At 35.7% G+C, this 24925-nt stretch overlaps 1 protein-coding gene across 1 annotated transcript in view; it reads right to left on the reverse strand.

The window, feature by feature from the left end:
• Positions 1 to 20647, reverse strand: part of SLCO1C1 (solute carrier organic anion transporter family member 1C1) — a 61174-nt gene extending 40527 nt beyond the window's left edge. Inside the window, exons 1-4 of the mRNA XM_004755726.3 lie at positions 20247 to 20647; positions 15280 to 15434; positions 13557 to 13698; positions 3446 to 3578 (exon numbers count right to left, since the gene is read on the reverse strand). Coding sequence (XP_004755783.1) covers positions 3446 to 3578; positions 13557 to 13698; positions 15280 to 15408 — 404 coding nt within the window. The 5' untranslated portion in view covers positions 15409 to 15434; positions 20247 to 20647. The remainder of the gene's footprint in view (positions 1 to 3445; positions 3579 to 13556; positions 13699 to 15279; positions 15435 to 20246) is intronic.
• Positions 20648 to 24925: the final 4278 nt, after the last annotated feature.

Genomic DNA, 24925 nt, shown 5'->3' on the forward strand with positions numbered 1-24925 from the left:
GTTAAGAACCACTTAGTGAGGATAATTGTTTTTCAATTCTTAGCTATACAGGACAACATGTAAATCATGATAAACATAATTTTCTTTCTTTAATAATTCCAGAGATACTAGATTGTTATAATGCCTCAAAGCTCTTAAAATGAGTATCCATAATGATTAAACAATATTATGAAAATTTAAAATTATTTGAGCTTTCTAAATTCATTCTATCAAAATGCAACTGTGTAAAAATAACCATTATTTATATTTTGAATAAATAAATAAATAAAATGGAATTTTATGCAAGTGTCTCCTTTGTCACTAATTACTACATATGATACTCTAGAAAAATCAATCAACTTCTTCAACTTTCAATCTTCATAGTGGTAAAATGAGGGTATCCATGTAGTCTGTGCCTCTTTAGGCTCTGTTGGATAAGGACACAGAGAAGTAGCTGAACAGGGGACCAGTGGTTTAAATGCTTTTAAATCAGGGATTTTAGATCTGACCTGATTCCAACTCGGACACAATCTTGACTCTGATACAATAGCCTCCAAAATAGTCTCCCTCCTTCCAAGTTTCCTCCATCAGACTTATTTTTCCAAGCAGCAGTCTGAATGACATTTAAAAAAATGTAATTGAGGTCATGTCATTCTGTTCAAAGCTCTCCACTGGCTTCCCACCTCATTCCGAAAAGAAGCTGAAGTCATCATAATTGTTTGCAACTTTACCACTCAAAGTGAAGTCTACAGACTAGCAGCATCAGCTGAAACCAAACCCTATGGGAGAGCTACTGAATCAGAATCTACAGTCTACAGAGAGCCTCAGGTGACACAAATGTCATCAAAGTTTGAGAAACAACCTTGATGGCTTCTCCTTTTCCCCTTTCATTCTCCCCTTGCTCGTCCTCTTTCTCCCCTTGCTACAGAGGCCTGGCCTTCCTGCAGCTCAAACACATGCCAGACTCCCTCTTGCTGCAGGAACTTTACATTTGTCATTCAGTCAGCACAAAATCTCTCTTCCCCAGGTATCTGCAGGGTTTCCCCTTCATCTCCTTCAGTCCTTCCCAAGTGTTGTCATCTTGGTGAGCCACCCTCTGACAACCCTACTTGAAACTGCAAACCTCCCTCCCCACAACATACTCCTTATGTGTCTTCAGGAAGTTAATTTTCTCTATAGCATTTAACATTATTTGGCATACTATATCATTATTTATTTATGATTTCTCTTCTCCTCCTAAAATCCATGAGATCTTAGGATCCATGTCTCTACTCTATCCTCATTACCTAAAACAATGGTCTACTACTTGTTAAATTCATGAATCAGGTGAGCTAATACATATAAAGTTAGTTGGGGTTAGGCCCTCAATAATTGATATCCATATTATGTTTTGTTGGACATCAAAGGTATTTCTCCTAGGCAGACAGAGTATAGTTGTCTTACAGAGATCAAAAATGACATTTTGGACAAGTACCCAATTCATGCTGTGAAAAGTTGAAAAGAAGTTATTATAATAACCCTCAGCAGACAGAAAACTTAATAGATAAAGAACTTGCATATATATTTATTTCACTTTTTTCCCACTGAACTAGTCCCAGTACATGGTGCAGTGCCAGGAAAATGGCAGACACTAAATAATGAACAAATATAACAAATATAACTTTAAACATATATAAAGATAGTATATAAGAATCTGTATTTGACTCTCTGGCATCCTTTGACAGCCCTACCTGGCTACCTGTCTGATCTTTCAACTTTCTTATACCAGCATTTTATATTTATCATTAGCTTGAAGTAACAAAACTACTAATCTGAAACCAACACCTTTAAGACAAACTATTGCTGGTATCTGGTTAAAACAAGGTGGCTTAATTATCTAAGGAGGACTGATAGCAAAACTTAGCAATAATGGCAAAACTACTAGTTATATCAGGAAACTTTATAAGCGTTATAGATGTGTCATCTAATATCTGCAATGCAATTATAAGCTAGGTATTATTTTTAATATCTATAATACCTATTTTTAGGATGCATCAACTGAGGCCTAGAGAGGTTGGGCAACATGCCCAAAGTCATACAGAAAAGCTACTGATCCACTGCAGAATGAGTTATATCAAGAGTCAAGGATTTATTTATCCTCTGCAACTACTTTCAGATTTTATTTTTTTTAGTAATGGAATTCTTTTAACCCCCTGGGCAAACTGTTGCATGAGGGCTCAGGGACTGGAACGGATAATAGTGGCACAGCTATTGATCAAGCAGGGATGAGGCAGAGTGAAGACCCACTGCCTCAGCCTTCTCCTTTGCTCCTCCTTATCCATTGGCTCTGTCTAGAACCTTTGCAGAAACTCAGCGATCTAAGGAAAACCTTTGTCCTGTGAAAGTAGGTTGGACAGGCATCCAAACAGCAGACAGAAGTTCTAAAATCTCTCTCCAAGTAAAAATAAAGGGGCCAGGGGAACCATCCTAATAGGTAGAAAAAATCCCACACAGGATTCTGTGTATTACTTTTATAGACTGATCACAAAGGTAAAAATCTGACTATATAAGTAACGTGGGATTCCCAGAAGAAGTTTGGACTATATCATACCTAAGTCTCTTCAACTCTAAAATGTCATGATATAATGATCTAGAGTGGGTAATAATCAAAGTATGATTTGATATATAACTTTTATAATTATCCTGCTTCAAAGCCTCTAGGTAGTCATTTCTCTAAGTTGGCAAAGGTAACCATGGACAAGGAAGGCAACACGGATATGCATGAATAAGTCAGAATACCTGTTTCCAGTTCTATCATTACAAGGCACCTAACCTTGAGAAAGTCAGATCCTTAAATAAAAAGTAGGCTCTTCTACCTCACAGGTAAAGGTAAGACGATATAATACTGATGGTAACCTTCGGAACTACCGAAGTTGTATGCAAATGCTAACAAAAGTATTAGCAAAAGTACCAAAAGTAGACTTTAGGGTTAAAGAATACACATATCCTACTTCTATTGAGAAAATGCTATGAGATGATATTTGGACACTAAATAGTTATTTGAATTGCTAATATATCCTTAAGTCAATGATCTGCCAGTCAAGTTATCCGGCACATTGTCAGCAGCATTCATTCATTACCCATTTGACAGCCATTTGACATTTATCACAATATGGTAATTTCTTACTTATTTTACCACCACAGATAAATTATTTGAATGAAGACATCTAATGAAAATGTCCCTTTAATTTTTGCTGACACTAATCAACAGTAGTCTATCAAAACAAGTTTTTATAGATTATTGAATTATAAATAAAAGTGTAAATATTTTGTAATTTTTCCCAAAGAAGATATAGCAAAAATGAGATATAATTATTACACTTTAAGCTGTGTGTCATTTTCTTAAATTTAAATAATTAATGGCAATTATAAAAAGGGAGGGATACAATTGGTAAAAGCAAGAAAAAGATAATTGCTTTAGACTTACTGCTGCATGAAGAACTGAGGCAGTGCAATAAGCAATGTTCCAACTCCCATGATTAGACACCCTGTTCCGATTATTTTTGGTCTGTGAAGTTTGGCTCCAAAGTAGCTTACGAATGTTATAACTAAGAGATTCCCTTGGGGCAAAGAATAAAATGTTTATCAGTTAGTTAACTTAGAAAAAGTCATCAGCATAACTAAGTGAATATAACTAAATGAATGAATGTCCTTAGCAGGTCTGGCAATGTTTTGTTTTAACTGAACTATCTCCCCACCATCTTTCCCGTCCTTTGTCTTTCTTGGCTTTAATCTAAGATGACTGTTGAAATTGCCTGCAAACTCATTACTTCAATTATCTCATCCATTTATCAAAATACTTTAATTATGAATACTACTACCTCAATTTTATCCACCCTAATTATTTGTCCTTTTAAAGTGTTTTATCAGTAAATCAAATTGTAGAAGGATTCCTTTATTGCTCTCTTAACTTTTCCTTAGTGATTTTGAAGTGAACTTTATTACTATTTCTTCATTCATTTTCTATTAAAGCTTTTATCAGTTTCCCATTTGCTCTTGAAACATACATTACATATTCTTATTTTAGCAGATATTCCTCATAGAAAAAGTAAAACAAATACAACAGTACCTCACTTTGTTAATCAAATTACGAAATTCATGTTAATACTAAGATACTTTACAATTTGCTATGTGCTTTTTACAAAAAGACTCAAAACAGAGGTAAAAATTACTTCACATAAGCAAACTTCAGGAATATACCAGTTATATAGTCTCAATGTTTACTTATAATCCAAATTTTATGAAATACAAAATTTCCATAAAATGTACCCATCTTTTTAAAAAAATAATTGACAAAATTTTTTGAAGGTGGAAATTATGCTTTCATAAAATGTTTCTAGAGAAGCATAGAATAAATTAGTTTTAGTTGATGATGGTGATGAGTTACTAAATATGATTTAGGGAAAATATTTTGCTATATAGAAGAATACTACAAGGAGGTGGTAAGGGAAACAGAAACCTTAAAAATGTAAAATCTTGGAAGCTCCCAACAGTTTCTTATTTCATGGATCTAGGGGTAGGCCAAGAAATCTGCATTTTAATATTGCTCAAATGTGCTGATGGAGATGGTTCCAGGAACATGCTTTGATAAACACTGTTTAGGATCTTAGATTTCAAAGGGCTTTTAAAGTTTCAGCTCTTTGCACTTGGAATAGTTTTTTTTAAAACTGCAGTGCTAGATAGAGTAATAACTTAGCAACTCCCCAGCAATTGATTGTGATGGCTGATGGGTAGTGTTGCTTTGAAGCTCTGCCTTCAATGTTTCCAATTTTCTAGCAAGAATATGTTTGCTTACATCTGTAAGCAATCATCTAATTTACTACTGTTTGTTCACATTGCCAGCTTTAGTCAAGTGCAAAAAGAGCAGCAATTTTTATAGCCTTGAGGACAATAATGACAGTGAGAAAATTAGCATGCACAGTGGCTCTAAGTTTTATGGCTCCAGAAAGAATTAAGCTTCTTTTTTCGTAGGAAAAAAAAACCCTTGAATATGAGATTTCTCATTTGATATTTAAGCATTTAGTAGAAGTAATTTTGTGTCATATTCGTGATAATTATGTCTATACTTTTGTTAATGTGTCACAGTTAATAAACTAAAGTACAGTGAAAGCTGACCTTTAGTTTATAGATAACGTATCCCTGCAACCAATATCACCTACCCTCCCCACCTCCCAAACCATCTAAGCCTCACAATAAAGGACTTATGTTTCAGGCTGTTTCTGTGTTACATTAGTGGGTATGCCAAAGACCACATAATACCACTTCAGTGTCTGTGATATCTACAGAGTTTTTGCTTTCTTTACTTAGTATCTCTTCTGAGTTCTCAGAAGATACACATAGGAAATTAATGGTGATGAGCTCTAAAAAATTAAATTGGATATCAAAAGTCACTTCTATTATCACTAGCCTCTGGAAAAGACAATACAACCACAGTGCTTTAAAACTGTTTTACCAAACTTTTAAGTAACCGATTCTCCCCCCTTCTCTTTCTTCCTCTCTCTCTCCCTCTTTCTCCACACACATAATTTAGATAACAGAAAAGAAAGCCACCCAACTTATCTCCTATGACTTATATACCTTGAAAACAAAAACTAGAGAAGGACAATGAAAGAAAAGACCAAATGCAATTTGTTCCAAAAGTGCAAGGATATCACCAAATAAGAGGAAAATAGCATAATTATTGTCTTAAATGATAAAAGGAGAAAAAAAATCCATGGTTATCTTAATAGATGTAGTAAAAACATCCAATATAATTAACCACCCACTTGTGAGAAGAAAAATATTTAAGCAAATTAACTTTTTTTTAGTTCTTTCTTATTATGTTCAGCTAGCCAATTAACATTTAAGCATATCTACCAAACTATAGAGCACACATATTACTTAATTTTGAAATTGTAAAAGCATTTTCATTAAGGTCAGATATGAGAAAAGAACACCCATTGTCACCGCTTCTACTTAACATAGTACTGAGGTCAATGCGATATGGCAAGAACAAGAAATAACAGATCTAGAATTGGAAAGAGTAATATAAAATTGCCTTCTGTTTCAGACAATATGATTGTCTATTCAGAAAACTCTATAGCATCTATAATCAATTAAAATTGATAATCAATTAAAATTAACATTTATATTAATGCATAGAAAATCCTAGAGACTGCACAAAAAACTACTAGAAGTAATAAATTTAGTAAAGTGGCAGGATACAAAATTAATATCCAGAAATCAGTTTTTCTATATACCCCAAATTTTTATATACCCAAAATTGATTAAAGACCTATACATGAGATCTGAAACCATAAAAGTCCTAGAAGAGAGCACAGGTAATAATTTCTTTGACATTGGCTGTAGCAAGATTTTTCTAGCTATGTCTCCTCACACAAGGAAAACAAAAGCTAAAATAAACGATTGGGACTATATCAAAGTAAAAAGCTTTTGCACAGCAAAGGAAACTATTAATGAAACAAAAAGAAAACCTGCTGACTGGGAGAAAGTATTTGCAAATGATATTACCTGATAAGGGTTAATATCTAAAATATATAAGGAATTTCTATAATTCAACACCAAAGCAAACAATCTGATTTAAAAATGGTGCATAAACAACGAATGCTGGAACACTGAAAAGAAATAAAATAAAATAAAATAAAATGGAAAAAAAATAATAAAAATGGGCAGAGGACCTGAATAGACATTTTCCAAAGAAGACATACAGATGGCCAACAGACACATGAAAACATGCTCAAATCACTAATCAGGGAAATGCAAATCAAAACCACAATGAGATATCACCTTATCCCGGTTAGAATGGCAAAAATCAAAATGGCAAAATATAACAAATGTTGCAAGGATGTGGAGAAAAAGAAACTGTTGGTGAGAAGGAGAACTGGTATAGCCCTGGTGGAAAACAGTATGGAGGTTCCTCAAAAAATTAAAAATTGAAATACTATATGATCCAATAATTTCATTATTGGGTATTTACTAAAAGAAAATGAAAACAGTAATTCAAAAAGATATATGTATCTCTGTGTTTACTGCAGTACTATTTATAATAGCCAAGATATTATACGGAAGCAACCCAAATATAACCCAAATATAAATACAACCCAAATATAAATCCAAATGTCCATTTTTAAATGAATGGTTAAAGAAGAGGAGGTATATACATATGTACATGGGCATGCATGTGCACGCGTGTGCACACGCATGCACACACAGAGAAATATTATGCTGCCATAAAAAGGGATGACATCATGCCATTTGTGACAACATGGATAAATCTATGAATGAAATAAGTTAGACTAAGAAAGACAAATATCATACGATTCCACTTAAGAAAAGAAATGAATAAACAAAAACCAGATTCAGATTCAGACCTTTAAATACAGAGAACAAACTGAAGGTTGTCATTGGGTTGGGATGGTTGGGCAAAGAGGGTGAAGGAGAGAGGGGAGATACAGGCTTCCAAGTTATGGAATGAATAAGTCATGGGAATAAAAGGCACAGCATAAGGAATAGTTGATGATACTGGAATAGATGGTAACTACACTTGTGGTTAACATAGCATAAATCATGAACTTGTCAAATCACTAAGTTGAACATCTGAACTAATGTAACATTTTGTGTCAACTATACTTAAGTTAAAAAATATTAACATAAGTTCAGCAAGGTTGCTGCATACAGATAACATTAGATATTAATATGGTACAATATTCCAGGAATTACTAAATAGGAATTGTAACAAAAATCTATTACTATAAAAGCAATGATTAAAAGAAAACTCATTGCACTGAATGCATATATTTGGAAATAGTAAAAATCTAAAGTCAGTTTTCTAGGAAACTAGAAAGAGCCCATTAAATCTAAAGTAGGTAAAAGAAAAGACATAATAAAAGTAGAGCAGAAATAAATGAAATTGAAAACAGAAACTCAGAAGAGAAAATCAGCAAAACCAAAAGATGATTCTTCAAAAAGATAAATGAAATCAGTAAGCCTCTAGTCATGCTCACCAAGAAAAAGAGAGAGAGAGAGAGAGAGGGAGAGAGAAGATACTAATACTAATATCAGAAATGAAAGGGGAGACATCACTATAAATTTTATGGACATTAAAAGAATAATAATGGAGTACTATGAACAACTCTATACTTACAAATCCTATAATCTAAATAAAATGGACCAACTACTTAAAAGACACAATCTGCCAAATATCCCTAAGAACTAACAGGCAATATGAACAGGCCTGCATCTATTATAAAGTTTGAACCAATAATCTAATAGCCTTCTAATAGAGAAAGCACCAGGCCCAGAAAGATTCACTGGCAAATTTTACCCAGCAGTGAATGAAGAAATTATACCAATTCTCTATAATCTCTTTTAAAAAATAGAAACAAAGGAGAAATTTCCTAGATCGTTTCTATGGGGTCAGCATTACCCTAAGACCAAAACCAGATAAAAAAACAATCCCTACAAATCTATATCTCTCATGAACATAGGTATAAAAATCCTCAACAAAATATTAGCAAGTCATATTCAACAGTATATAGAATATGTGACCAAGTGGGATTTATCCCAGGCATGCAGGCTAGTTAAACATTAGAAAATCAAATAATATAATCTAGCACATCAACAGGCTAAACAAGAAAAATCACATGCTCATATCAATAGATGTAGAAAAAGCATTTGACAAGAATCCAAAACCCATTCATGATAAAAACTCGGCAAATGCAGGAGAGACAAATTTCCTCAACTTGATAAAGAACCTCTACAAAAACATAGAATTGACATCATACCTAATGACGATAAACTCAAAGCTTCCCACTAAATCAGGTACAAAGCAAGAATGTCCCTTCTCACCATTACTTTACATTATTGTACTGGGAATCCTACTAAATACAATAGGACAAGGGGGCACTTGGGTCACTCAGAGGGTTAAGTCTCTGTCTTTGGCTAAGGTTATGATCTCAGGATCCTGGAATCGAGGCCTGCATCAGGCTCTCTGCTCAGTGGGGAGTCTGCTTCTCCCTCTCTCTCTTCTTGCCTCTCTGCCTACTTGTGATCTCTCTCTTGTCAAATAAAGAAATAAAATCTTTAAAAGTGAAAAAAAATATAATGGGACAAGAAAGGTACGCAGACTGGGAAAGAAAAAATAAAACTGTCTTTGCTCCTAGAAGATATGATCATCTACCTAGAAAATCCAAAAGAACTGACAAAGGAACTCCCGAAATGAATAAATGATTATAGTAGGGTTATAAGATGCAAGGCTAATAGACAAAACTAAACTGCTTTTCTATAGGCCAGCAATGGACAAATGGGATTGGAAAAGCATTTACTTTATCACCCCCAAAATAAAATACTTAGGTATAAATCTAATAAAATATGTACAAGATCTACATGAAAAAAACCCATAAAACTCTGATGAAAGAAGTAAAAGAAAAACTATATAAATGGAGATACACCCCATGTTCATGACTAGGAAGACTCAGTATTATCAAGATGCCAGTTCTACCGAACTTGATCTGTAGATTCAATTCAAATCTCAGCCAAAATCACAGGGAGTTATTTTGTGGATACTGATAAAATGGTTTCTAAGCTGACAAAATAGAGAGCCAAAAGACTGAGAATAACCAACACAATAATGAAGAAGAACAAAGTTAAAGGAATGACACCACTGAACTTCAAGACATACTGTAAAGCCACATTAATCAGGGTAACGGTGGTGAAAGAATAGACTAATAGATCAGTGGAATAGCATATGAAGTCCAGAAACACACCTCCATAAATATAGTTAACTGCTCATCAACGAAGGAGCAAATGTAATGAGATAGAGAAAACATCATCTTTCCAACAAACAGTCCTGGGACAACTGGACAGCCACATGCAAAAAAGATGAATTTAGACAAAGTCCTTACACTCTTCACAAAAGTAAAGGCAAAAGAGACCACAGTCCTCTATAAAATGTGAAACTATAACACTTCTGGAAGATGACTTAGGAGAAAATCTAGATGACCTCAGCTTTGGGGAGGACTTTTTAGATGCAACACCAAAAAAATAAATAAATAAATAAATAAATAAATAAATAAATAAATAAATAAAAGAAAAGGAAAAGGAAAAAGGATAAGCTGGACTTCATTAAAATTAAAAATTTCTTCTCTGGGCCAGATAATGTCAAAAGGATGAAAAGAAAGCTACATCAGATAAAGGACAGTTATCAGTATTATACAAAGAACACTTAAAACTCAATGATAAGGGGGCACCTGGGTGGCTCAGTGGTTAAAGCCTCTGCTTTCGGCTCAGGTCATGATCCCAGGGTCCTGGGATCGAGCCCCGCATCAGGCTCTCTGCTCAGCGGGAAGCCTGCTTCCCCCTCTCTGCCTGCCTCTCTGCCTATTTGTGATCTCTGTCTGTCAAATAAATAAATAAAATCTTAAAAAAAAAAACCTCAACGATAAGAACACAAACAATGAGATTTAAAAGTAGGCCAAATAACAGATAGGTCACCAAAAACGATATACAGATGGCAGATAAGCATATGAAAAGATGTTCGACATCACACAACATGAGGGAACCGGAAACTGAAATGACAATGAGACACCACTACACACTTATTAGAATGGTCAAAATCCAACATACTGAATGCTGATGAGGGCACAGAGCAAAACGAAGGCTCATTCATTGTTAATGGGAATGTAAAATGGTACAATCTCTTTGGGAAACAATTTGGCAGTTTCTCACAAAACTAAACCTATTCTTCCCACATGATCCAGCAGTTATGCTCCTTGGTATTTACCCAAATGAGCTGAAAATGAAAATATGTCCACCCAAAAACCTGAACAGGGATGTTTACTGCAGCTTTCTTCATAATGGCCCACACTTTGAAACAATCAAGATGTCCTTCAGTGGGTGAGTGGATAAGTAAACGAAGGCCTATCCAGAAAATGGATTATTTTCTGGCATAAAAAGAAATGAGCTATCCAGCTATGAAAAGGCATGGAGGAATCCTAGATGCATATTACTAAGTAAAAGAAGCCAAACTGAAAAGGCTACATACTGTATGATTCCAACTACATGGCATTCTGAAAAAGGCAAAACTATGGAGATAATAAAATTTTATCAGTGGATGCCAGGGGTAAGGCAAAGTTTGGGTTAATAGGCAGAGCAGAGGAACTTTTAGGTCAGTGAAAGTAGAATGCATGATACTGGAGTAGTGGATACAAACCATTACATATTTGTTCAATCCCATAGAATATACAACACAAGGAGTGAACCTTAATGTTAACTATGGACCCTGAATGACAATAACGTATTGTAGGTCCATCATCTGTAACAAATGTCCCACTCTGGTGGGGGATGTTGATAACGAGAGGCTTTGCATTTGTGGGAACAGGGTATATATGAAAAATCTCTGTAACTTCCACTCAATTTTGCTGTGAACCCAAAACTACTCTAAATAACAAAATTTTTATGAAATCTATCTGAAGATGATTAAATACTAAAATATGAAAAGCAAAACTTTTCAATATTTATAAGAATATGTGGGAAAATATTTGAAAGAGAGTATTTGGAAATATTAGGAGGTCATGATACAGAAAACATTTTTTTTTAAATTTTCTTGGCAGCTCTGTTGTTGTTGGAGAAAGACTTCATTATGAAAAAATACATGGGAAAAAATGGGGTGTCCAGTATGTGGACATGAGATAATAATGCCAAATGATGTCAGAGGATAAATGAAATTTTTCTGTAAAGAAGAAGAAATGAGAGATAGTGACAAAGGTGGGAGTGGGTCCAGAATCCTAGAAGGGAGGAATGTGGAGAGATGCAAGAGGAGTAGATTAAGCTCATGGTCAGGAAACCCACCTTCCTGAAAAATTATGGATTGCAAATATCTAGAGCATACCTGGTGATGTTTGGAATAAAGGTTTGCAGTGTAAGTGAGAGAATCTTAAGACATTTTATTGTATCTAATTCAATAAATAAATTCCATCCTTAGAATGGTCTGGAAGAATTACTACGAACTTATTCTCAGGATCCTCTGTCACTTCCTGTGAAACAGTGGTACTTTCTATCAAATACAGAATCTCTCAAGTTGCATCAGGACCTAGGGACCCAAGAGAAATTTGGACCATATTGTAAGTCTCTTTGGCTCTAAAATGTTTCTATACCATAATCTAGAATTGGCTATAGTTAATAGTTGATATATAATTTTCTATCTGCTCATTTCTTGTTCTTTCTGTGTGATTTAATCTTTACATCTGTAACAACTGCCTCTTCATACTCATTTCTTCCTGTGATTCAGTGTGTCACTCTTACCTTGATTCAGTTTACTTTCACTCAGTTTAGGTCTATAGATAGGACAGGCATTAAGGAATACATCAACTATCAAAGCATATCTAAGGAATTTACACAAGGGAGTCAAATGATCATGCTTTAGAAATTTGCTACACAAAGTATGGCCCATTGACTCAACAGCATCACACCATATGAGAGCCTGTAGAAAGGCAGCCCTATTCCCCTTCCTAAAAAATGAGCATCTGCATTTTTACAAGACTGCCCAGTTATTTGTAGGCACATTAACTATTGATTAGTACTGAGCTACATAATCTCATTCTGGTAGGATGATGACAGAAAGATTTGGGAAGAAAACCCTAAAGGTAAAATGTTGCCTATTCATTCTTTTTATTCTTTCTGTGATATTCAGGGTAAGAACTGAAACATACAGTACAAACTTAAAAAGTCATTGTTGCAGAGTTAAAAATATTTCTTCACTTTTCTGAAAGTTTAAGTGAGCCAAACCTGGAAGCATTAGAGATTTTTCTATATAAAGTAAAGCATACATTTGAATCCCAACAGGGAGTAAGGACCCCAGAGCTATCATTCTGTTTACTTCAATGAAGAATTAAAACCTTGTAGTTTATTATTTCAGGAAGCTCTACCTGGGATTATACTCCTCAAAGTACTTCCAAAACAATAACTAAAATCACTTGGTTTTTTTCAAGTGCCAAGAAGAAGTCTATAGTCCAATGCTACCCAAAGACACATGAGAGCAGAATTTTTCTTGCCTGCCTTGCTCTACTGTTCTCATTAATAGGCTTCCTTTATCCTCTGTGTAGACCTCTGGGCAGAAACCCCTTTTACTGTTCACTTCTTAAATCATTACAATAAATTTTTGTAGAGCCCATTTGAATTCTTCCAAATTTTGATCCACAGGGCTGTTGGGATATAGGACTCTTTTTGTAAAAAATATCTCCCAAATATTTCAAACTTAAAATCCTAATAGAACCTTCCGCTCTCCTCCAAGAAAGTCTCTCACTCTGGTTGGAAACTCTAAATTGTGTGAATCATAAAGTAGTGAACACCTGGGGCAGGAAATTTATTGTTGGTTGCTTAGAAAGAACAAATTGCCTCTACTGTAACATAAGGTCCTAGAAAATTCTGTCTCAACAGGAATTTACAGATAGAGTCTAGCAGACAAGAGAATGCAGTGAGGATGTCATTTAGTCATGCCTAGAGGACATGTACAAGTAAAACCAGGCTTCTGCAATACCTACCAATTTCAAAACTACCATCAATAACTCCCACCAATGAAGAAGGGATATCAAATCTTCTCTCTATCTGAGTGATGGTGCTCTTCAGATAGCCTTCTGCCAATGCTTTAGCAAAGTAGACGAAAGACAGGGCACCCAAAAATACCTGGAAATTAGGAGAAATCACACTTAGTCTGACTCCAGCTTGACACACAACTGGAAACTTAACTCAATAAATAGACAAACAAAATGCAAACCAAGAGCAATGTAACAAGATTATCACTGAAGATTTCTCTCAAGCATGGGTACAGGCTTCCTTCAGTCTCAAGCTCAGGTAGATTGCTAAAAATACAAATTCTGAAGCAGATTTTGTTCAGAATTTATGTTGAATTCTGTTCTTTCCCTTCTTTTCCCTTCCTCCAAAGGACATCTGAAGGAGTCTTGGCTTTGAAAGGAAAATCCACTGTATGGTGAAGCCAAGAGTGGAAGGAGCCAGTCACAGGTAAGAAAACAAAAGAAGAACCATAATTCAAAGCTTTAATATATATTTTTTAAAAGTCTGATTATATTTCAATACAGACAGTTTTTTAATAGATTTTATTTATTTGACACAGAGAGAAAAGGAGAGAGAGAGATCATAGGCAGGCAGAGAGAGGTGGAAGCAGGCTTCCCGCTAAGGTGAGAGCCTGATGCGGGGCTCAATCCCAGGACCCTGAGATCATGACCTGACCCCAAGGCAGAGGCTTAATTCACTAAGCCAACCAGGCGCCCCCAAAGCTTTAATATTTTATCATAAGGCTCGTACTCATGACTTGGGTTTCACAGTGGTGACGCATATACCAGCAGGAGACACAACAGACCAAAAAAACTACTATCCTCATGTTTAAGTTCATATTCAAGGTAAATTCATGCATTTGAATATGAATTTTTTTTAATAGCTAGCTTATATATTTTGTTAGACTTGAGTCCCTGATGGAATATCCATAGAGGAGGTTAACATTTATGTGAAAAAGCACATAAAGAGGGTGCTGGGGTTATGGACATTGGGGAAGGTATGTGCTATGGTGAATGCTGTGCTATAAACCTGGCAATTCACACACCTGTACCCCTGGGGCTAATGATACATTATATGTTAATTAAAAATAAAACATTATATAAAAAAAGAAAAAGCACATGTATTTGCTGAGTGAATGTTGGGTACAAAGAACAGGAACTTGGGAGTCACACTAGACACCATTTAAAAAGTTTCCCTGCTCCTTGTTGTGTGGTGAGGAAAAACAAAATTTTCCTTTATAAAATGGGAATGATATGGATGTTTTATAGATTAAATATTATAACTATACTTAGTATAATATCAGGAACATGGTTGAAACGAAATAAATGTTAGTTTCTTTTCTCTCTTACTTCGGTTTAGTAGGGGCATTCAAATGAGCCCAGAAAGTAATATTTAGTAATTTAATCTACATGGTAGGAAGAGACGGCTTTCACTGCCTGGTAGAGTGTGTTTTAATAAATTGCACCTAAGTCCACTTTTCAAAAAGGGAAAAAAATTCTCGCTTCTAGCTACATATGGGAAATATGTAATTGTACAGAAATATCAATTATGAAATTGCATAGCACACATCTGAATGGAGAGTCAACAACATAGACTCCACCTAATCTGTGGGCTTTTTCCTCCCACCTAATTCTTTGTTACTCTTTCGTTCACTACTTACAGTTGTTTGTTTACCATTTAATTGTTTGTTACCTTCAGTTTGCCACAGCATTCTTGCTTCTCCTTTGAGGAAGAATATTCTGTTTTAAAAGAAGGTCGCCCAACAGGTTGCACTGAACTTTTACAGAACAACTGGATATTTTCTTTGGATGAAGTGTCCATTATGAAAATATTCCTTGACTCTGATCCTGTCAAAGTAGATTTCAATAGTAAAAAACCAGCCAACCAAACAAACAAACAAAACAAACAAAAAAACCAAAAAATGAAACAAAAATTAATTCAACTCCACCATTTATTAAATAATGTTTTTATTTCACAGTAGATCACAATGCAGGGGACGTGATTTGATATGAAGCTATCTTACTTTACCACAGTCAGCTGGCAAAGTTTTTCAATTAAAATTAACCAGTATATTTGATTAACTAATCCAGCTATCAGGACTCTCTAGCCAGCATTCTTTCCCAATCCCTTCATCTTAAGCCCCATTATTGCAAAGAAGAAATTTAAATGTTGCCTTTGGAATAAATAATGAGGCAGAATTTTGCTAACTTTGTGGTCTTGCCAGCTTAAACTAGAAGCAAGCAGAAAAGGAAGAGGAATTCAACAATCTGAATATTGATTCATGAAAATTAAGTCTTTAACGCTTTTAAATCTATCTTAACAGAATGGGTAGAAAATACTGATGCTCACTGTAGTTCCCTATGGCACACTGCAAGTCCTATAGGTCTGCAGCATCCGAAGAAAGGTATAAAATATGGCAAAAAAAGAAGAGGACCATTTATATATCATTTTACTTTGACAGATAAGGAAGCAGCATGATTTGTGCCTTAGGCTTACATTTAATTCAGGCAAAAATTACTTTAGCCAGCTTTGAAGTAAGAAAGATGGCCTCCCTTCCTATGCTTAATTTCCTATCCACCCATCCTTACCAAGCCCTGGACAGATCCATATACTCTGAACCTATTTTCTCCCTATTCGTATCAGTATTTATATGTCCCATGCCTTACTTTAGAATTTCATATGGCTCAATGCCTGCCTGTAAAAGTAATGTATCTGAAGAAATTAGAAAACAAAATAACTTCTAGATCACCCTAATATTTATTAGATGATGCATTTGTACGTTAACAGAAATCTGTATATTCATCACACTAATTAAAGAAATAAGATACCGAGTAAAATTAAATGTACTGTGGTAATAAAACTGAGGCTTATTCTGTCTATGAGTATATTACCTTGACTTTATGTAATTCTTATTCTGTGTTTACTAAACCTCATCCTTCACAGTTTGAAGTTTGATAACTTCTCAAAACTGAAAAATAAATTTTATTTTGAAATATGTAATTAAATATGAAAAGAAAGACCTGACACAATTAGAAGTGGAGGAGTAGCAAATGAGTTGAGAAGGGTATGGCAAAGGCCTGTTTAAAAAAATTATTTGATTTTTAGATTATTTGATGCATAAATTTAACTTTAAAAAAAAAGATTTTATTTATTTATGAGAGAGAGACAAAGAATGAGAGAGAGAGAGAGCATGAGAGGAGAGAGGTCAGCAGGAGAAGCAGACTCCCTGCTGAGCAGGGAGCCCAATGCGGGACTCAATCCCAGGACTCCAGGACCATGACCTGAGCTGAAGGCAGTTGCTTAACCAACTGAGCCACCCAGGAAGCCCTAAAGTTAACTTTTAAAAAATGGGCAGGGGCACCTGGGTGGCTCAGTGGGTTAAAGCCTCTGCCTTCAGCTCAGGTCATGTTCCCAGGGTCCTGGGATCGAGCCCCACATCGGCCTCTCTGCTTAGCAGGGAGCCTACTTCCTCCTCTCTCTCTTTAGGAAAAAAAAAAAAGGGCAAAGGAAAGTCGAATGAAACAGAAAAAAGATAAAAACCAAAGAACTAAAGTAAACAAAGAACAGAAAATGCTAAGCAAGATCAAAAGATAAGAACATGAGAATACAATATTAGTGAGTTCTAAACAAAGATGTTCAAAAGTATAAAACATAAAAATTATGCATAATATATAGAAATAACTTTAAAGTCTTGACCAAATAGATAATTTTCTAGCAAGAATTACCTGTATTAATATAAACCAGAAAAGAAAAAGAGCCAAGGAAGACACTACCAAAAATACTCTAAAACTATCCCCTAACCAAAACTAATAAGGATAGATGATGTAACAGGAGTGCTTTATCAAGGAATATCCTTCAAGGAGAAAATAGTATGTAACTGAAATAGATAATAAAAATCTCTATTCATTTTAAAAAGACATAATTATTTTGATAATAAAATCTCACTAAGATAGTACAAGAAAAAAAACATTAGTCTTGAAATGTTAACATTGTAAAATCTACAATACTTCTATTTACTGATTTTCAGTTTTGGGGAGGAATCCTCATAAAAACTTTAATTCAGAATTGTCCAGTATGTGATATAATGGCAAACAATGACAACTCTTCATTCAATTGTGAAATAATACAAAATCATGGCTCAAAAAAAAAAAAAAAAAACAAAAAAAAACCACTTCAGATGAAATTTAGAGATGTTAAAATTTTAAATAAAATACTAGAAAATCCAAATGAATTTATATTCTTTAATTAAGATCTAGTTTAAAAATTTAACAATTAATATTAGAAACTTTATTCACCTAAATCATCACATTAAAAATTCAGTATGTTATATAGGTATATCAAAACATCGCATTGTATGCCATGCATTTATACAATTTTTGTCAAACACATCTCAGTAAAGCTGGGAAAAAAAGGAATTCAAAGTAAAAAATAATAAAATCTCAGTAGATGCAAAACATCAGGTGATAAAATACAACATACATTCCTGATTTATAAAAAACCCAAATTCTAAGAAACTAAGGACATAGAAATTCTTCTTTACCATCTATCTGATACCAATGACCAACTTTGTACATTCAGAGTCAACGAAACTAGTTGTTCAGAACAACATTTTGTCAGAACAATAAAAAGGAGTTTGAAAAACACTGGTTATGCAATATTAGATAGGTTTCACACTAAAAGACTACTGAGTACCTTTAATTAAACTGCCAGAGACACATAGCTATTAATAATAATAATAATAATTTGATAATAATAAATAATAATAAAAAGTCAAAACAACTAAATGACCTAAATGTCCAAAAAATTATGGTCTATTCATACAGTGAAATCTTTTGAACCCATTAGAAATTAGTATAAGAAGTAAATATAACTATATAGAATATGTTCATTAGAGAACTGATTTTAAAAATCCATACTGAAAAACAATATATATAATACTCTATTTTACAGAAGAAGCACCCATTTTCACATGTGTATATGAAACAACAAAGTTTGAGAAAATCTTTAAAGAACAGGTTAACACATTATTTCTGGTTGGTGACAATGCAGATAATGTTTTAAAAAATGCTTTGTGTGTCTATATTTTCTAATTTTTCTATAATGAACATATAATAATATTTTAGATATTATAAGTATAAACATATCACCAAGCAAGAAATACACACCAGAAAAAATTTAATATCATTCAAATTGGCCTACTCTTTCAGGGGTTCAATATATTATTTCTGGCCAGTCATAATAAAGCCAGTGGACAAGAACAGGCAAATTAATCCTTTAATAATTAAATATACTATCACTACGCTAATCCAGAATGCTAATGCTAGAGAGAAAAACAATCATGTTGAAAATTATATTAAAAACTTGAGACACTAAAACACACTGTCTTATTAAACTTGGGAGGTGATGACACAAAATCACTCTAACTAGAATCCAGAAGTGATAATAAAAACAAGAGAACTATGGTCATCCTAGACGATGTGGTGTTAGGGCAAAATAATATAAAACACTGACACTACATATTGTTACAGAAAATATAATTTCATCTTGATGGCTAATTTGCATATCATCTCAAGGATAGTATGTTTCAAGGAGGCTATGTTTATGAACATTGAGCTTTTCATCCCTCTGTGAAAAGAAACGGAAGGCAAGGTCAAGGACCTGAACAGAAAGATCCTCCAAATTCTCTCTCTCTCCATTCATTTGCAGTCGCAGAAGTAGAGCAAGAACACAGTTATTGAGAAGGATTTGCATTTGGCAAATCCCTAATTGTCCTCCCTCCTCTTGAACAGATTCCACCAGAAAAAGAGTCATGGCAAAGTTTTTATCCAACCTGGGTTGGAGTGTATCTTATTTTGGGGGCCAAAGAAAAAGAAGCCAACCATAGATAGCAGAATAGATTATTATTAATAGATATAAAATAATATATTAATAGATATAAAACAATAGAAAATCTCTATTCCTTTTTTTAAAAAAGGAATTCTCTGTTTACATGGGCTTGAAAATCAATCTCACAGTTTTTAAAGAGCACAGACAGCCTTGGCATGTTATGACTGAGTTATGCCCAGAACCTCTGTGCTATGATCCTGTGACATAAACTCCATCCACCGTCAAACCCTAAAGATTGCCAGAGAGCAAGTCAGAAAGAGCCACCCTCTTCTCCTAGTCACCCCACACGAGGAAATCCTCTGGACTAGCTGGTCTTCTGGGCACCAAGTAATCGCACGGTACTTGCAACAAGGAGTATGTGTTAAGAAGGCTGATCTCCCCCAACCCCCATACAGATAAGTGTTCGTGTCAGATTCAGATTGAAGTTGTGCCAGGTGAATGACAAACTTTTTGCTAATCCTAAAAACAACTCAACAAGGTAAGCATCAGAATACCCATTTTACAGAAAATGATACAACTCAGAGCCATTCAGTGGTCAAGAACTACCCAACTAATAAGTTCTCAGAGTCAAAATCTGAACCCAGATCTGAGGTGACCTAACTTTAACCAGTGTCCTTTTGCTATTTCTATCAACCTAACAAGGGCCCCAACAACTTTGACGGTGGATGTGGGTCAGACGCTGGTAGTGCAGAACTAAAGGGCTGATTAGCCTCTCTCCTATGAGAATCAGACGTGAGAGCCACAAAGCAGGAAAGTAGAGAACTAAATCTTACCTGGAGGTGGAGATCAAAGATGGCCAGCTCCTCTCAGCGTGCTCAGGGAGAGGCTGGACCCCACTTCACAGGCTGAGAGAGGAAACTGGGGTGAATTCTACAGCAGCTCTGAGCAGTTGTGCCAGGTGGGGAGAGCCTGGATGGACACAGACAGAGCAAATTAGGGGAAAGAAAAGATGAAGGGCATGGTCTCACCCTTGGGCAATTTCGACTCTTCCCTCTTTCCTCCTGGCCTCTTTTCTCTGGCAGTCTGCAAAGAACAGGCCACGCTGACAAAGCCACTGACGTGCATCTCAGCTCCCAGGGCACAGAAAGAGCTGAAGCTTTGGAGCCATTTCTTTGCAGTTTGCTGCAAGTTTAAGGCCACACGTGATAAAGCTTTCTGTATGAGAGAGAGAGTGAAAAGAGAAAAGACTACTTGTGATCTTACTTGCTGATTCCCAGAAACACAACTCTGCAGGGGGCAGAGGGGAAAGGAACAGAAGCAGGAGGAGGGGCGGAAGTTTGTAACAAAGATCCCTCCTTCTCCTTCCAAGAAGTTTTTAAGCCAGCTGCTCCTTGAGGACATCACTGGGATCCTTCGGAGAAAAAAGAAAAAAAAAAAAAGGGCTCATAAGCTAAATCTTTGTATGGGTTCTTTTCCCGTTGGGATTCGAGAATCTTAGGGACCACATACCAGGTCAGGATCAAGGCTCTGTTGAGAGCTCTCTCTAGAAAGGGCCAATTCTCAGACACACGATCAGTTGCTTACATCCAATTTATAAGAAAAAAAGAAAAACACTGAAATTTTGGCAGCCACTTGTTTATTCTATCTAAATTCCAAGGAGAGAGAACTCCTTGCACTGAAAAATTCTAAAATTATGATAAATTCTTTTTCCAAGAGTACCATTTTAGGAGATTCTGAGTAGTATTGGCTTGCATCTCGTCTATAGGAATAAATGAATCTTGCTATCGGTACTACCCGAGATCCAGCATATTCTTAAACGGCTATGACTCTGGCCTGGTCACTAAACTTTACTGAATCTCAACTTCCTCTCCATAAAGCACAATTCTTATTACAGAAAACAAAACACATTCATAGGGCTGTTTTAAGGATTTAATGATACGATGTAGTCAAAAGTATGTCTCAAATAACAAAGCACTAAATGACTGGAAAGTATCAACATTACACGTATAATTTCAGTTCACACAATGGTAAGGATCATTAACCAATAATCAAATATGATTATAAGCACCTTTTCCTACCAAAGGGAAAAAGGGATACAAGGAAAATATAATAATATTTAATATTATTAAATAATAAAATAATAGATCTTTCAGTGAAGCAACGGTGCATTCAGACTCTAAAGACCACATATTTTATTTTAGCAATCAAAACAGCCTTTGCTAGTGAGCAAGCATTGCCATAGGTCTTATACTTTTCAATGCATCTAACAGGTGGCCACTGGTGCATTTAGGGGAAACCAGTGTTTACTATCCTCATTGAGAAATGCAGTTCTCCCCTGCGAATGTAATTTGGCCTATCCCCAATTTGCTCAAGTTCACTCTCTACCATGGTTCCTCTCCTGACCGCTTGAGTCCACAGTTCATGTTACAGTTCTGAATGTCCATAATGCTTACTTTACATAATATTCAGAGCTCCTCATATATATAGTCTTGCATTGGACTGTATCCTACTTCCATACTATAGACCCGGCGTCAGCAAAATTTTCCTGCAAAGAGTCAAAGAGTAAGTCCTTTAGGTTTTGCAGGCCATATAATCTCTATCAAAACCACTCGACTCTGCCACTGTGTTGTGAAATTAACCATCAATGAATGAGTTTCCCAGTGCTGCAATTACAGAGTACCATAACCTGGGCGGCTTAAAGCAGAGGAACTTGATTATCTCAGTTCTGAATGCCAGAAGTCCAAACTCGAGGTGTCAGCAGAGCCATGCTCCCTCTGAAACCTGCAGAGATCCTTCCTTACCTCTTCCCCCTTCTTTGGTGACTGACAACTGTGGGCACTGCTTGGCTTGTGGATTTACTGCTTCAATCTCTGCCTCTATGGTCACATGACCATCTTCTCTTGTGTGTCTCTGTCTTCTGTTCTTGAAAGGACACCAGTCATAGTGAATGAGGTCCCATTTCAGTGACCTCATCTTAGCTTGATCAATCTGCAAAGATCCTACTTCCAAATAAGGTCACATTCAATGATACTGGAGGCTAGAATTTCAACATATTTGGGGGCGGGCGGCACAATTTAACCATAATATTCACATTGTCATTTCCCTCCTTACTGAGTTGAGTTTCGTACAACTGTTTGAATCACTCACTTGCACAGTACGATGGTGCATTCCCTTGTCCATTGGTCAGTTTGTTGCTCTTCCTCGGCAAACCACAGCTGAGTTAAATTCAACTTCCCGTCCACTCTGTGTTTACACCCACATAGTTGAAGAAAACTCATTACCATGCCCTCAGGGCTCATCTTTAATTCATGACCACTAACCTCACTGGGTCTTAGAGGCACTGTTAAACATATCTTTTTATAACCTAATCAGTTTTCCTTTCTCCTGAATGACTTCTCCCAAACTTTGGTTTTCCCCCAACTTTCATTACCAGCCAATGATCTTGCTTAGGGAACTCACTGATGAAAATTTTAAAATCAGGAGAGAAATACTGTATTCTGCCCTCGCCAATTTACTCCCCCTCTGTATGTGTATTCATATTATTTGTCTTCTTTCTATTCCTATGGATGTATGGCTCATGTTGCTAAGCATACACTATCATCTATGTTCCTTATCTAAAATTCCTCTTCTAGGGACGCCTGGGTGGCTCAGTTGGTTGGACGACTGCCTTCGGCTCAGGTCATGATCCCGGACTCCCGGGATCGAGTCCCGCATCGGGCTCCCAGCTGCATGGGGAGTCTGCTTCTCCCTCTGACCTTCTCCTCGCTCATGCTCTCTCTCACTGTCTCTCTCTCTCAAATAAATAAATAAATTCAATAAATAAATAAATAAATAAAATTCCTCTTCTATATTTCTTGTCCCACCTGTTCTTTTTTTTGCTTCTACCACTTTACCATAGCTACTTTCATCAATAACATCAAAGACCTTCACATTAATAAATCCAGAGATCAATTTCCAGGCTTCATTTTAATTGATTAGCAGAATTGTATACCACTGATTGTGCCCTTTCCTTTGATCCTTTTTTTAAACCCAGTTTTTAGAACCCCCCCACTCTTTCGGTTTTCCTCCTGCCTCAGTGGTCATTTTCCATTAACATTCATTGCCAAAACACTGCACAGTTCAGTCCTTAGAATATCTTCTTTGCTCTATCTACACTTACTCCCTTATGACCTCACCCAGGCTCATCACTTAAAGTCTCATTGATAATTTAAGATGAATGAGGTTAAGAAAAACTTTGCAGTCCCGTGTTGGAACTAGGAGTTTTCAGTCTGAATAGTACATATGCCAGATCTCTGCACTGAAAAGGTCTAAAAACTCACGCTGGTGGGAATGTAAAATGGTATACACATTTTGGAAGAGGGTTCGGTGGTTTCTCATAAAGCTGAGCATATTCTCATATGATCCAGTAATCACACTTCTTGGTATTTACCCAAAGGAGTTGAAAACTTATGTCTCCTCAGAAACCTGCACAGAGATGTTTATAACAGCTTTATTCATAAGTGCTGAAACTTGGAAGGAACTGCAATGTCCTTCAGTCAGTAAATAAATAAATAAATGGTGGTCCTATCCTACTCAGCCATGAAAAGACATGAAGGAAATTTATTATTTTTTAAAACATTTGTTTATTTATTTTAGAGAGACACACAGAGAGAGAGAGCACAACGGGGAGGGGCAGAAGGAGAGGGAGAAAGAATCTCAAGCAGACTCCTCACTGAGTGCAGAGCCTGATGCCGGGCTGGATCCCAGGACCCTGAGATCATGACCGGAGCTGAAGCCAGAGTCAGATGTTTAATAATTGTGTCACCCAGGCACGCGGACTTGGAGGAGCTTTAAATGCAAATTACTAAGGAAGAGAAACTAATCTGAAAAGGATACATACGGTATGATTCCAACTCTAAGACATTCTGTTAAAGATAAAACTATAGAGACAGTGAAAGACCAGTGGTGGTTAAGGTTAGGGCTGTGGGGGATGAATAGGCAGAACACAGAGGATTTTTAAGGCAGTAAAAGTACCCCATGTGATATTATAATGATGAATACATGTCATTATACATTTGTCCAAACCCTTAGAATGTACACCACCAAGAGTAAACCCTAAATAATGGACTTTGGGTGATTTATGACGTGTTCATAAATAGTTGATTAATGGTAACAACTATACCATTCTTATAGGAATATCCATACTGGGGGACGTTGGGTGTATGGGAGCAAGGGGTATATGGGAAATCTCTACACCTTCCCTTCAATTTCATTGTAGGCATGAGTTTCCATTATGTAGAATAACGGTGTGGCCCATACACCTTCTTTATCTCCACCTTGTTCCTTATCCTATTCATAATTTGTAGAAGATAGAATTATAGCCCCCAAAGATGTCTGCCCCATCATCCCCAGAAAATCGTAAATAATTTTCAAATGTAATTTAAGGTCTTAAAGTAGGGAGATCATCTTGGATTCTCTGGGCCCAATATAATCACCCGAGTCCTTAAAAGCAGAGAACGCTCTCTAGCTGGAG

Source organism: Mustela putorius, unplaced genomic scaffold (genome assembly GCF_011764305.1).
Source record: "Mustela putorius furo isolate JIRA1106 unplaced genomic scaffold, ASM1176430v1.1 tig00537227_pilon_pilon_pilon, whole genome shotgun sequence".
Taxonomy (NCBI): Eukaryota; Metazoa; Chordata; class Mammalia; order Carnivora; family Mustelidae; genus Mustela; species Mustela putorius.